Source organism: Cetorhinus maximus, chromosome 26 (genome assembly GCF_964194155.1).
Source record: "Cetorhinus maximus chromosome 26, sCetMax3.hap1.1, whole genome shotgun sequence".
NCBI classification, from domain to species: Eukaryota; Metazoa; Chordata; class Chondrichthyes; order Lamniformes; family Cetorhinidae; genus Cetorhinus; species Cetorhinus maximus.
In genome coordinates, this window is record NC_135904.1 from 33337343 (window position 1) to 33352527 (window position 15185).

The window sequence follows — 15185 nt, forward strand, 5'->3', positions numbered from 1 at the left end:
CTGTCTCAGCTGCAGAGGAATGGTCACTTTATACAAGGTTTCCCTAATGCGCGGCCACTTCCCTCACCCCCACCCTATCCCCACCCTTCGAATGCTTGTGTGCTATATTCAATGGAAGTGGTTCCCTTGCCCTCGCCTCCCCCACTCCCCAAGTCACCTCAAAGGCAGGGCTGCCCTCCCCTCCCCTCCCCCCCCATAACTCTCCTCAAGTTTGAAGTCTAACAGACGACCCTGGTGAGTGCTGCACATTGTTACTGTGCACTCACCTCCGAGTTCCCCTCAAAGTGCAGCCCGCCCAGTGCACTCACTTTATGTGCTATTGTCAAACCCATTGGCGGGCTGAGCAGACAATCGCGAGCTGGTTTCGCACTGTCCTGAACCTGATTGCACCATGTTGTCCGCTCACACCACCGAACACGCCTGACACCAGAGGGCATGGAAAATCCCGGCGGTAATCTTGCTGCATGTGTGAGTGTGATTAAATTCATAATAATTGGGAAACTGCTTTGATTTTTTTTAATGCAAACATTTTTAAAAGTTGACACTTTCAAATTACATTAGAATTTTAAAAGAAATGCATTCATTGGTTAAGTGCCTCTTTGATAATATTTGTAGAGAATGAATGGGCTATTTGTGGTTGAAGCTATTTCTTACTAACTGGAGTCACATTTAAAAATTCCAATTTGCAGCCATCTGCTTGGGAATTTCAAGCCAGTCGATTATGTTGGGTCTCAGTTAGGGACCGTCTGCAATCGTCACCTGCTTTATCTATGTATTAAAAAATCTTCTCTGGGCCACACGCACCCTGTCCTAAAACCTTGTATCTGGGGGTTGTCAGAATTTTTGGGTAATATATCTGTAATTCAAACTCATCCTATGAATGTTACACAGTGCTGACAATTTCCCCATGTCAACACTGGTCTGTCACAATGTGGTATATAGAAAAAATTAGAAAACTCATAAGATGGGTGGCACAGTGGCGCAGTGGTTAGCACTAACACAAAAACAGAATTACCTGGAAAAACTCAGCAGGTCTGGCAGCATCGGCGGAGAAAAGAGTTGACGTTTCCAGTCCTCATGACCCTTCAACAGAACTGAGTAAAGTTAGGAGAGGGGTGAAACATAAGCTGGTTTAAGGTGTGGGGTGGGGGGATAGAAGTTGGGGGGGGCTTGGTTGTAGGGACAAGCAAGCAGTGATAGGAGCAGACAATCAAAAGATGTCACAGACAAAGGAACAAAGAGGTGTTGAAGGTGGTGATATTATCTAAACGAATGTGCTAATTAAGAATGGATGGCAGGACACTCATGGTACAGCTCTAGTGGGGGTGGGGTGGAAAGACTGACAGGGCATTAAAGATATAGATTTAAAAATAATGGAAATAGGTGGGAAAAGAAAAATCTATATAAATTATTGGAAAAAACAAAAGGGAGGGGGAAGAAACGGAAAGGGGGTGGGGATGGAGGAGGGAGTTCAAGATCTAAAGTTGTTGAATTCAATATTCAGTCCAGAAGGCTGTAAAGTGCCTAGTCGGAAGATGAGGTGCTGTTCCTTCAGTTTGCGTCGGGCTTCATTGGAACAATGCAGCAAGTCAAGGACAGACATGTGGGCAAGAGAGCAGGGTGGAGTGTTAAAATGGCAAGCGACAGGGAGGTTTGGGTCTTTCTTGCGAACAGACCGCAGGTGTTCTGCAAAGCGATCGCCCAGTTTACGTTTGGTCTCTCCAATGTAGAGGAGACTGCATTGGGAGCAACGAATGCAGTAGACTAAGTTAGGGGAAATGGTAGTGAAATGCTGCTTCACTTGAAAGGAATGTTTGGGCCCTTGGATGGTGAGGAGAGAGGAAGTGAAGGGACAGGTGTTGCATCTTTTGCGTGGGCATGGGGAGGTGCCATAGGTGGGGGTTGAGGAGTAGGGGGTGATGGAGGAGTGGACCGGGGTGTCCCGGAGGGAACGATCCCTACGGAATGCCGCCAGGTGGGGGTGAAGGGAAGATGTATTTGGTGGTGGCATCAGACCACAGTGGTTAGCACTGTTGCCTCATAGCTCCAGGGACCTGGGTTCGATCCTGACCCCTGGTGTACTGTCTGTGTGGAGTTTGTACGTCCTCCCCATGTCCATGTGGGGTTCCTCCCACCATCTAAAGACATGCTGGTTACATGGATTGGCTATGGTAAATTGCCCCCTCAATGCTTGTGTGTGTCCTGTGATGGACAATTTGGTGCCCATTGCCTGTCAGGATAGGCCTTGAATCACTGTGACCTTGACTTGGATGAAGTAGCTCTGGACGAGTGAGTGAATTGATAAGGTAATAGGTCACAGATTCATCCTTGTCCATGCTACACTTGTGACAAAGGAAAACTTTCTTGAAAAAGTGGAAGATTGAAAGTTATGGAGAGTGAGTAGGAGGAAAAAAATTAGACAAGTTGGCTCACTAACCTACATGGTCTGCCTGTATGTTATAATATTCTCTGATAAGGCAGCAGAAAAGTGACCTTGAACAGGGTTTTGATAAAGCAAGTAGGGAGAAACTGTTTCCTTTGGTGAGTGGGTCAATAACAATAGGTCATGGATTTTAACATAATTGGCAAAAGAAAATGGAGGTGAAATGAGGTGATATTTTCTCACATAGTGCATTCCAGATCTTAACAATCCTATCTGAAAGTGTGGTGAAGATTCATTAGTAGCCTTGAATCAATACTCGAAGGAGTGTGGAGAGAAATGGAAATAAATACATGTATATATTTTTGAAAAACAACCCAACTGTTGATGACTTGCATCTACCCATTTAATTTTAGAGACTTCCTTTCCTCCAGTATTTGCTTCAAAAAGCAAAGTCAATACGTAACCTTTCCTCACTCTCACTTTCCATACAGTGGGCATTATCCCATAAGGAACAATTAGCAATGTAACACTCATTGTGCACACTATATTCAGTATATTCCTTGTACAGAATCTTACTCAAAATATTTGACAAATACAATTCTATATCCACTGCCTCCAAAAGAGCCAGTGTTTCAGCAGCTAAAGTACTTTTAACAACTATTTCTGTTTGCTTAGCTCCCCAAGCGAAAGGACAATATTTCCCATTTTCACCCAGGAAATATTTTTTGGAGCTAACTGCACTGAAATACTCAGCAAGAAGATTAGTGTGTGGAGAATTTCATGTTCTTTGGGTCACCTAAGGATGGGAATTTAAGTATGTGTTTCTCCATATTTTTAAAATGTTTTATTTTATTTTAAAACATTCTCTACTTTAGGGTGTTTCATATTAGTACTTAAATCCAGTACATGAAAATTAGCATCTGGCCTCATCTGAGTGTTCACCAGTTCAGCTGGCCCATCAAACTTTGCAATTGCTCTGTTACTTCTTTTGATGCAGCATCATATTTTATAATCTAGCACAATTAACTGGAATGGGAGTAACACTATTAAAATATGATTATTGATTTAAAGTTATTCCAGACCTACTCAGATTAATGTCAAACCAATATATTTAAAAGCCCCACGAGCCTGACTCCTAATTTTAAATTCTTCTCTAATCTTATTAAGATTACTTTTCAAATCACTCTTCAAAACCCCTAGCTATTGACCTCACTTTAGCTTTCTAAGCACTTTTTAGTACAAATCCACTTATGTGACAAAACTGGTTGCCCCTTATCTGGTACTGGGGAATTATAATGTTGATTAAGATCAACTGTGAGATCCTGGAAATGTAGACCATTTTCCATATCTTGGAGATCCTCATCTCAATGAAAGCAGAGATAGTAAATAAAATTTATCTTCAGCTCAGCCTTAGGCAGACTGAGGAAAAGAGTATTTGAGGATCAGGATCTCAAACCCAAGATTAAGGTTATGATTTCCCAGGCAGCCATGATCCCTGTGCTCCTACATGCTTCAGAGACTTGGCCAACCTATAACAGGTTCCTCAAAGCTCTGGGGAAATACCACCAGTGGTGCCTTTACAAGATCCTCCAAATACAGTGGCAAGAAATGTCATCAAACAGCAGTGTCCTCTCCTAAGCCAATATGCCCAGCACTGAGGCACTAATCACTGAAAACCAGCTTTGCTGGGTGGGACATGTAGCTTGTATGCCTGATACTAGTCTCCTAAATTGTTCTGCTTGGAACTCAGTCATGGCAGGAGACCCCAGGTGGAGAGCGGAAATGTTTCAGTGGCATCTTCACAGTATTCCTGAAGAGAGAAAACATCCCTTCCAACTCATGGGAGTTGCTAGCTTGTGACCAACCAAGATTTGGGTTTATTCGGGAAGGCAGCAGATACATCGATAGGCTTCAGGAGCATGCAGAGGCAAAGTCAAGGTGTCAGAGAGAGCGCACAAACCTCCAAAAGCCTTATCTACCTAAACCTTCAAGTACCACCTGCTCAGCATGTGGCACAATCTGTTCCAAAACAGTCCAATCAGACCAGAGTGGAAGCAAGTCATCTTTGATCCCAAGGGACTGCCTAAGACCATGACTATGGAATAACCTCCAAAATTTCTGCAACTATTTAATTCATTTATTTTCCTTCTTATTAGTTTATCCTCGCACAGCCTTACATGACACTGGTCCACATTTCGAAGGTGTCTGTTTCTCCCACTCAAGACAGTTGTAGTCATATTATCATGGTGCAGTTGCAGGATTGTGATGAAGTTTCTTGGACATCCAAATCTATGTTAACAGAATCCAAGCCAGTTGGTAAAGTCAAAACCAAGACGCAGATCCTTTTTTCACTGAGAGAAGTTATTGACTTTATTCAGTCTCATAACTCTCCTCACACACCCAAAGTCCCAGTTATCCCCTAAGTACTTAATTAAACATTGCTCTTCACCTGTGTATCCATACAATTTAATTAACATATCATTAACAGATTCCCCGTTCTTTCTTTCACCAATAACTTTATAACGCACTAGAATTATTTCAAAACACATCAACGAGAAACAATTATTTTCCACTTTTCTTATAACCCATCATAATACAAGACGTCTCTCTTCTAGGACCTCCAAAAATTTCTTCAAGAAAGCATCCCTTTTAGTAAAACAGTCTGATAATTGGGGACTTGCCTCAACCCATTTTATCTCGGAGATCTCTGTTCTCTCTAACATTTAACAAGCTCAATGGGCTGAGTGGCCTATTCCTGCTCCTAATTCGTGTGTTCAATCCTTAACCTTTTCTCAGTCATGCTTTTTGTTTACTGTACATTATCCCATAGAGAATTGTTATCCACATAACATAACATTCAACAGGCAAACTTTTCTTTGAATGCCTCTTGCATAGGATTTGCCTCAAAATGTTTGATAAGTAAAACCCCTTATCTGTCGCCTCTACTAGAGCCAGTGTTTCTGCCATTAAGGTGCGTTTAACTACCTTTATTTTCTCTGCTTTCCAGGTCAATAGACAACATTTATTTTTCTTTCCCACTAAGAATATGATAAACCCTGCTGTACAAGAATATCCAGATTGGTATGTGAAGCATCACTAAAAATGACTAACTTCATGGGCGGAATCTTACGGTCCCGTCGCATTGGGGGGCGAGGCCGTAAAATGCAATGAGCCGTTCAAAAGTCCACTGACTTCGGCAGGACCGTAAAATCCTGCCAGCATAAAATTCCGCCCCATATCTTCTGGATCACCAAAGGCCGGATAGTTAAGTGCGCATTTCTCTGAATTTAATTTCTTCAATGTTTTATTTGCTCTCAGAGCCTCCTCAACTGTAGTATGTTTCATCGTAGTGATCTGTTCCAATGTGTCATAACTAGCATCAGGTCTAGTCTAAGTGCACAACAAGTTCAACTGTCCAACCAAACTTCTTAACTAGTCTATTTGTTGTTTGGGTGCAGGATCCTCTATTCGTGAGGACCTGGCCCGATTTATTGGGATGCAATTGACTGTTTCGCTTTAAGACGATTGATTCAAGGTCAGATCTGACTTATTCTGCTTGATGTCTAACCCTATATTAAAGGCCCTGATGGCCTCACTTCCAATTTTATATCCCCCTTAATGAACTTAACGAGTCATCATCCTTGAACCTGAAGTAAGTAGAACTTTCATACTCCTTAACCTTACTTCAGCCTTTAGTATTTAGAGAATCGACTTTAACCAACCCACTCTACTCACTGTGGACATGTATCCACTCTCTAACATAGCACAATTGAATGAGTACGCAGCTAGAACACCCATTACTGGACTAAAGTGTCTGGTGACCAGTACAATTCCTTCTGACTGATCAGTATCATCATCTTCCCCTTCTGATCCTTCCACGTCATGTGTCATTTCAAAGACCCTGTGATTCCGTTTCGGGCTATTCATTGCATAATGATATTTTGAGTCACATCCAAAACACCTGTTAACCATTTCTTGGTTATTCTTGGGGTTCATTCTCCTGCCATAGTTACCCAATTCCTGTTGTCTGTTGGAGCTACCAGAAGGGTCTCTATCCTCATTTCTTGTGTTTGTGATTCTTCTTTCCTTTCGATGCTTGTGCCCCATATCTAAACGGTCTCGAAATGCTGCCAGCAGTGAATTCTCCATCTTGTGTTACTACTGTTAGTGCCACAAAAGTGGCTGGAAATGAATGTTTTCCCAGAATCTTTTTTTAAAGCTTCAGACATCTGTTCCAAAAGCGTATCTCTTTCTGAGAATCTAACTCCAGTCGAGACCAGGAGCCTATCCATGGTCAATACTTTAGCACAATCCAACAGTTTGAAAGCAAGCACTGAATTAGGGATCTCCAAATAGAATTTCTGCAATCTGTTGTGTAACCTGTTATATTCTTCTATGAAATATCCATCCATCCTTCTAAATTTATCAAAGTCTGACCATGCCTCATATGCACTTAACAAACCATCCTTCTTATAAATTTTGTTCATAAATTTTAAGAGTTCATCCAAACCTCCTCAATTCCAATTGATGAACCTCTAGCTCTGAAAATACTCTGCACCTGACCCTGCTCCCAGTGGGGAGCGAAAGCCATACCTTGGTTTTTCTTTCATAAGGATGTAACCTATGTCCGTATATCCACTTCATTCTGCCATTGGTCATAAGGTTCAGCTTCTCAGAACAGTGGTAGAAAATCATACCCTGATGCTTTTCCTTGGTTTAAGCTATTCTTCTCCAAAGTAACTCCAATTACAAACTTCTGCCTGAAAATATGTCTTAGCTTTCAATCTTCACATTTGGCCCCTCCTATCACCCCCACACCCCAACCCTTGCTCTCAGCTACCAATGTTAACAGAATCCAAGCCAGTTGGTGAAATCAAAACCCAAGGCGGCGCAAAGCTATTCTTTACTTAGAGAGTTTACTTAGTTTGTTCGGTCTCGTAACTCTCCTCACACACCCAGTGTCCCCTGCTTATATGTGCTCAAAGTACTTAATTAAACAATGACACTCTGGAGCCAAATCCACAGAGCCTTGCAATTTACTGAGTCAAAGGTTTTGGTCAGGACAACGAATGCAATGAAGAGTTCTGGTGTTGTTCTCAACTTTTTTCTTGGATGTGTTTGCCATACTATTTACAACCACCTGACAGTGGCTATTCACCTCATCAAAGATCAAATGCTCTCTGTTGTCAGTATTAAATACCAGCAAGATGGAAAACTTTTTAACCTCAGTTGCCTCTGTGCCAAAAATAAACTGACTACCATGGAAATACCTGATGTACAGTTTGTGGATGCCTGTAGTGTTGTTGCCCACTCTGCACTAGATTTGTAAGCCACTCTCGATCTCTTCAATTCTGCATAGAAGAGACTCAGCTTGTCCTTGAAATTCCCCAAAACAAAACTGATATATCAACCCAGAACTGATCAGTCAAATATTCCACTGCTCATATATGTTTCAGGAGAGACTCTGGAATTTGTTGAACACTTCCCAAACCTTGGCAGCCTCGTCTCTCAAAAGGCCACCATTGACGGTGAAATCCAACACTGGATCAGCCGCGCCAGCTCAGCCTTCTACAAACTACGGCACCGAGTGTTTGACAACAAAGACCTCCATAAGTCAACAAAAATCCTAGTATACAGAGCAGTTGTTATCAGCACTCTCCTGCTCTGCAGTGAGACCTGGACTTTGTATCAGCGATACATAAGAGCTCCAGAGAAATTCCACAATCAATGCCTCCACCGCATCCTCCAGGTTCATTGGGAGGATCATTGATCAAATGCTATGTCCTTCTTGAATCCAGCTCCACAAGCATTCAGGCAAAACTCCTGCAAAATCAGTTATGGGGAACTAGACACTGTGCCCGGGTGACAGAAAACCATCTCCCGCCAGGTCTCGTTTTCTCAACTCAAGTGCCACTGTTCCAGGGTGGACAAGGAAAACATTACAAAGGCACTCTGAAACTCTCCTTGAAGTGCAGTAGCATTGAAATTAATGACTGGGAGGAGCTTTCTGCCAATCGTACAAAGTGGCGACATCTTGTCCATCAAGCTGCATCATTGTGACCAGCCAAAATGAGTCTAAGTGCCTTAATGATGAGGCAGAGGAGTGGCAGAGGGGAAAGAAAAGGAAGAAAATCCTGCACTCCAGATCCCACTAGCTTTTGGGGTGTTCTCCTCCATGTGCCCAAAGATCTGTGGGTCGAGAATCGGCTGTTCTGTCACATGAAGATCCATGGCAGAAACTTGGGGCCCTGAGTAGACATGATCCTCGAATTAAGGCACAGATGATGACAATGAGTTTATCCTGGAATTTATTGGCAGCCCCCAAAAAACCATAAGTATGAGGACTTCAGCTTCCAGTTCTGTTTTGAGAATGTTCTGTGCCCTTTATTTCCTTGTATAATCTATTCAAGCCACAGCCTTTGCTTTCACCTTCATGCCTGTTGGGACTGCTGCTATGAGATTGTTCTCTTGCAATATCGGAGTGTCTTTCTTCAGTTTGTGATTGTTTTCTGATCCACTATCAGTACTTGCAAGTGTTTTCTTACTCTCCACTCTTTCATTCCATTCTGCCAGTCCATGGACCTCACTTCTTGCCATCAACCTGAATATTCAACCAATATTTAAACTTGCTACTTCCTTTACATTCCACAATTGTCACATGCACTAGATACCTCAGTTCAAACTGAAGCTGAGAAAATTGCTTTAACGTTCCAAGGTGAAGGTGAGAAACAAACAAATCACCCACAGGGGAATGTGAAGAGAGAGACATTTCTTATAATCCAGACACACATTGGAACTCGTAACTATCTAAGGAAGAGACATTAAAAATGCGAAGTACTGGATATGGAAACGAGTGCCCACCCTGGGTTATTAAATATGTTACCTCTGTCCTGTGTGCCATGATCACTCACATTATCACTATCCAACCGTTTATCCACTCCATTCTGTACATCAGGACCTTCATCACAAAACACATGAACACTTGAAGTACAATGTGTCCAGTTTACTTCTATGGGCTGCTTAGAGTCCAAGACAGATTAATTGGAATTAATTAATCCTGAAAATGAACCTTAACAGTTTGAATGCCATGTTTGGTAATCTTTTACAGCCATTTACCTTACCAGATCCAGAGAGAGGGTTCCGGTGAAGAGAAATTTGGAAATCTAAAGAGAAAAGTCAAGACAGTAGAACGTTATAGTGATTTGGTAAAGACAGACAGAATGGAGCAGGTAGGGACAGAGAATTAGTGATGCATGAGCAAGTAAGACTCATTCAAATACTTACAGTAAAAAAATAAAATTAAAGCTCTTTATCTAAATGTACAAAACATTCACAATAAGACACAAGGACACAAGAAATAGGAGCAGGAATAGACCACATGACCTATCGAGCCTGCTCTACCATCCAATCCAATCGTGGCTGATCTTAGGCATCAACTCCATTTTCCCACCCACTCCCCTTGTCCCACAAGAGATAGATGAATAAAGTCACTTGGCAGTACAGAACTTGAATCTTGTTGAAAAGAGAGACTTGTTGCTGAAGCTTTTCAGGACAAACACAAGATGTACTCATCAGGACAACCACAAGAATGCCAAATTTCAAATGATCCCAAAAATTTATCCTACAGGAGAAAATGCACAATGGCTACCAAAATTTTGGTTTTCTGTCTCCTTTTTGTTTCCTTAGTTTCCAACCTTCATCTTTAGGTTGTTACCATGTTCTATTCTGGAAAGGGAGTTGGTGAAGGATAGAACTGGAGCCCATCTTTGCACACTTTTATATCTATTCACAGAGTCACAAAAAACAGCATACATCTCCTAACCGCAACAACCAGTTTTAGTCTCTATTTATAGGGGCTCAGGTGGATGTCCAGTTAATGCCCACTACCAAATTACAATTAAACACAATTGATGTGCAATTAACACCTAGTCCGAGATTCACCATTCTGCAGAAATAGTTTGTCCCTATCTGCCCTATCTATCTCCCTGAATGTGTTGAAAACTTTGATCAAATCACCTTTCAACTTTCGAAAATCCAGGGACTAGATCCCCAATCTGTGTAACCTCTCTTTGTAATTTAAAATTTGGGGTGGAATTTTGCAGCCCTGTCACGGTGGGGGTGGGCCCATGAAATGCGGTGAGCCGTTCAAAATTCTACTGACTTTGGCAGGAACAAAAAAAATCCCACCAGCATAAAATTCCGCCCTTGGAGTCCAGGTATCATTTTGGTAAACCTCCACTGTACCCGAAGCCTTATGCAGCCATTTATCAATGGGAAAGTAGTTACCCTCCACATTATGCAAAAATGGAATTCATAATGTCACAAGGTAGGTATGGGTGAGGAAAACCATTTGGTCCATCTTATTTCATTCATCAAGGAAGCTCTAGACCTCCTCCCATTGTAGTTGTCAACTAGATCTGAAAAAGCATCAGTGTTTCTGCATCCAGTCTATATGGGAACGATCACCACTTGTGAGAGAAAGAACCTTCCTGATATAAGTCTCAAATGTATCTTTTAGTACTTTGAATCCATAAATCCTATTTCCAACTCTCAGAATTAATTAGAAATAATTTTCTCAATTTATGCTGTTGATGCCATTTATTATCTGGAAGGTCACCAATCACATGCCTTTGTCCAGGTTCACGTTTTCTCATACCTCAGACCCGTAAACCAGTTCTATTACTCTCAATCAATTAAACAGGTGTATGCTGGAACAAAATGTTTGCAGCACTGTCCTATGATAGTGTAATTTTACACAGTGTGAAATGATGCTGGAATATTACACTATGTGAAATGAGTCTTTGCTATTACACAGTGCAATGGTGCTGTAATATTGCACAGTGTGAAATGATGCTGGAATGTTACACTATGTGAAATGGTGCTGTAATATTACACGATGTGAAATGATGCTGGAATATTACATTATGTGAAACGATACTATAATATTACACAATGTGAAATGATGCTGTAATATTGCATAGTATGAAATGATGCTGGAAAATTACACTGTGAAATCATGCTGTAATATTACACTATGTGAAATGATGCTGGAATATTATACAGTATGAAATGATGCTGTAATATTACACATTGTGAATGAGCCTTTGCTATTACACAGTGTGAAATGGTGCTGACTGTCAGTTGGTTTTGTTACAGACAAGCCAAAGAGATTGTGTTGAAGTATGAAGGCAGATTAACAAGGACAAGAGGCTATCAGGCTGCAGGGGCAGAAGTAAGTTAGTTTCAGCACTGAGAAACAAAAGCTTAATGGAAATGAATGTCCTGTGAAAGACCTTTAAAACATGCCCATAGGAATTTCCTCCTCTTGCAGTAATTAAGCTTCTCCCATCCTTTGAATATTTATAACACAGGTCACAGGTTTAATTAAGATGTTCAGAATTGTGTAATGAAGACATCCTTTGTTAGAAATGTAAATTATCTTTTTGTCACTTACCTCAGTTAAAGAGTTATTTAATTCAAAGATGAAGTATGGAATCCTTTGTTTGAATTCTGTTATAATAAATATTTAGCTTGGGTGATTTGATTGATGTTCTGATTGCACTATTTGTTTCAGTCCTCTCTGCTTTGAACTCAGTTGTCAGATGGTTTGGTTGATAGGTTTGTTGCTGCATTGTAATTTACTCCCAATCCTCTCTCAAATTTTAGATGTGGAAAAAATTTGGGAGACTGGTGTACAATGTAACCGTGCTTTTTATCCCCTGGGAAATGAGAATAAAGAAAATAGAAAGTAAGTAATTCTAGAAAAAGCTTAAAAATGTGTATTTTATTAGATCGTTGTTTGATTCATTCCCTCCTGTGTCAATGGTCAGGCACTGCGCTGTAGCCCTCTCTTATTGTGGCACAGACTGAAAAATGAAACTAAAGTCTTGCTGTAATGAAAAGCCTGATATGGCATCATTCAACCCCTATATTCACATGGAGAAAGAGCAGCATAATGTATGAATCACAATTTATGTTTCGTGCACTGCTGAATTAAAAGGATAAATTCTCACACAATATTATCCTGTACCTGACCATGTCACACTAATTTGTGTGACCACTAACTCACAGAGGGAGCACAGAGTGTGTGGGTTCAAACATCTATAGTGGGGAACTGGGTGGTGCAGTGGGTTACACTCCCAGCACCAGGACCCTGTTTCCAGTCTAGGTTGAACAAATGAAAGTCTTTGCCAGCTGAATAATCTTAAATGAAATGAGTTTGGACGCTTAATCTCTCGTGCGTATAATTTATTCTGTCTCACTAAGAGAGGTGGCTGATATGGGGATTGGAATGCAATGATGTATTTGCGTAATAGGAAAATGGTTTTGTTGGGGTTGAGGCACATTGTTGGGACAGAATGGAGGAAGATTTGCTCTATAGCTATCTGTGTGCCTGATCTGGGAAGCTTGATGCTGCCAATGGCTACCTGAAATGGGAAGCGTCCATTCCCCACACATCACTTGTCCTGAGGAGGACAGTAGTGCAAGTTAACATCTATCGAACTTTGAAACAATCCAGAACTTATTGTAGATATTTATATTAATATAGAAATTGAGGTAGAAGGTCAACCATGACCTTATTGAATGGCAAAGTTGGTTCAAAGGGCCAAATGACTAACTCCTCCGATCTCTTATCTTATTTTTATTGTTGCTGTCTTTGAAATTTGGTGTTCTTGCATCTGTCCTGATGAGTACAAGATGAAATTCTTTGACAGCATGTCGCTTTTCTCAGCAACATTTCTTATCTTCTTAATAAGACATTGCGCCACTGGGAGTGTGCTACTGTTGTGTGTACTAGTGAAATATTTTATCATTGTTAGGTCACTTTGGCTCTGGAGTTGCTTCGTATTTTATCTTTTTGAGATGGATGTTTGGCATCAACATAGTGCTGACTATAATGACGGGAGCGTTTGTTATATTACCAGAGGTAGGTGGTACTGCATGCTGTTTTTTTTCATTCGTTCATGGAATGTGGGTGTTACTAGCTAGACCAGCATTTATTGCCCATCCGTAATTGCCCTTGAGAAGGTGGGGAGCTGCCTTCTTGAATCACTGCAGTCCATGCGGTGTAGGTACACCCACAGTGCTGTTAGGGAGTGAGTTCTAGGAATTTGACCCAGCAACAGTGAAGGAACGGCAATATATTTCCAAGTCAGGATAGTAAGTGGCTTGGAGGGGACCTTCCAGGTGGTGGTGTTCCCATGTGTCTGCTGCCCTTGTCCTTCTAGGTGGTAGTGATCGTGGGTTTGGAAGGTGCTGTCTAAGGAGGCGTGGTGTGTTCCTGCAGTGCATCTTGTAGGTGGTACACACTGCTGCCACTGTGTGTCGGTGGTGGAGGGAGTGAATATTTGTGGATGGGGTGCCAATCAAGTGGGCTGCTTTGTCCTGGATGGTGTTGAGTTTCTTGAGTGTTGTGGGAGCTGCACTCATCCAGGCAAGTGGGGAGTATTCCATCACACTCCTGACTTGTACCTTGTGGATGGTGGACAGGCTTTGGGGAGTCAGGAGGTGAGCTCCTTGCTGCAGGATTCCTCGCCTCTGACCTGCTCTTGTAGCTAAACGAACGTCTTGTGTTTGAAGTTGATTTGTCCAAAATCCTCTGCTCATATCTTGTCCCACACTCAGCCCTGCTCACCCTCAGTAATTTCTCTCCTCACCACTTTACACAAGCTCCCTGTCTCCAATGGTACATATTGAATGAGTTTTCACTTTTGGGAAGAGTCTAATTCTGGTGATAGCAGATCATCCACCACCTGCCTACAGCCTGCATGGTTTCCTTTCCATAAGACTTGGTCAGTTTTCTAGCCTGTCAAAAGTAAAATTTAATTTGAATTGAATTTAAAAGCCTTACCCCTCTTTGCAATACCTTCTGTGTCCAGCTAGGTCGCCATGGTTAGACATACCCTGGGAGATTTCATCACATGACCTTCCACCACCCTGCCCCTTAAGTCCCGCCATTGGTCGACTGTCAGGTCCATCATCAGAGTGCTGCCCTGCCCATGGCCAATTGGAAAGCAACAGGCTGTTCATTACCTGATTGGATGATTCCTGGCTGTCAATCAAATCGATTTCTTCCCCACATCTCCACCATTTTTATAATTAAGGGGTTGATTTTAAAGTGAAAATAAAACAGCTTTCTTCTATTGCCCCACTGATTTCTCTCCTGACTTTGTTTGCAGCAGTGCCCAAGAGATTGATCTTTTAGTCTTGGAGACTCCTAGACAATCCTGAAGGTTTGGCAACTTCTCTGTGGCCTCACTCACTGCACCTCGGCAAGTTCCTCCAGCCTTCTCTCCCCTTCTATGCCTTCCAGCCCTTTGACCCCAGCCTCTGGACTATTTCCCCCTTCTTGCTTCTCCCCCGTCCTGTCGCCGCACTTCCAGCTGTCCCAGTCCAACTCTTTCCTTAACTCCTCACTGCTGCCACATCCGTCTTTAAAAGCCCCAAGCCTCTCCCGTCATCTCTCCTACAGAGGCTCGCTCCCGGCTTTCCTCCCTGTCTGCGAAGCACTTTGAGACATTTCCTACATTCAAAGGTACTCTATAAAGTCAAGTTGGTGTAAATTGAACTGAAAGGAATGCCCATTACATAAATAGACATCATTCAGTTGGAGCGAGATTACAGTAGCATGAATGTTTCGTCCAATGCAACAAAACAAGATAGATCCTTTAATTTTAAATTTAGTTTAAAACGCTTTGATGTGATATTTTGCCATGTTGCATTGTCTATCATTAACTTGCAGAAATTAACATATTCAATTCCCTTTTCAATCAGTCTAATATGGGTTGACATCAGTTCAGTA

The 15185-nt window shown here is 41.8% G+C and overlaps 1 protein-coding gene across 1 annotated transcript in view; it reads left to right on the forward strand.

Moving 5' to 3' along the window:
* Positions 1-15185, forward strand: part of tmc3 (transmembrane channel like 3) — an 81512-nt gene that overhangs the window by 20338 nt on the left and 45989 nt on the right. Inside the window, exons 3-5 of the mRNA XM_078530452.1 lie at positions 11540-11615; positions 12050-12131; positions 13204-13310. Of these exons, the coding sequence (XP_078386578.1) occupies positions 11540-11615; positions 12050-12131; positions 13204-13310 (265 nt within the window). The remainder of the gene's footprint in view (positions 1-11539; positions 11616-12049; positions 12132-13203; positions 13311-15185) is intronic.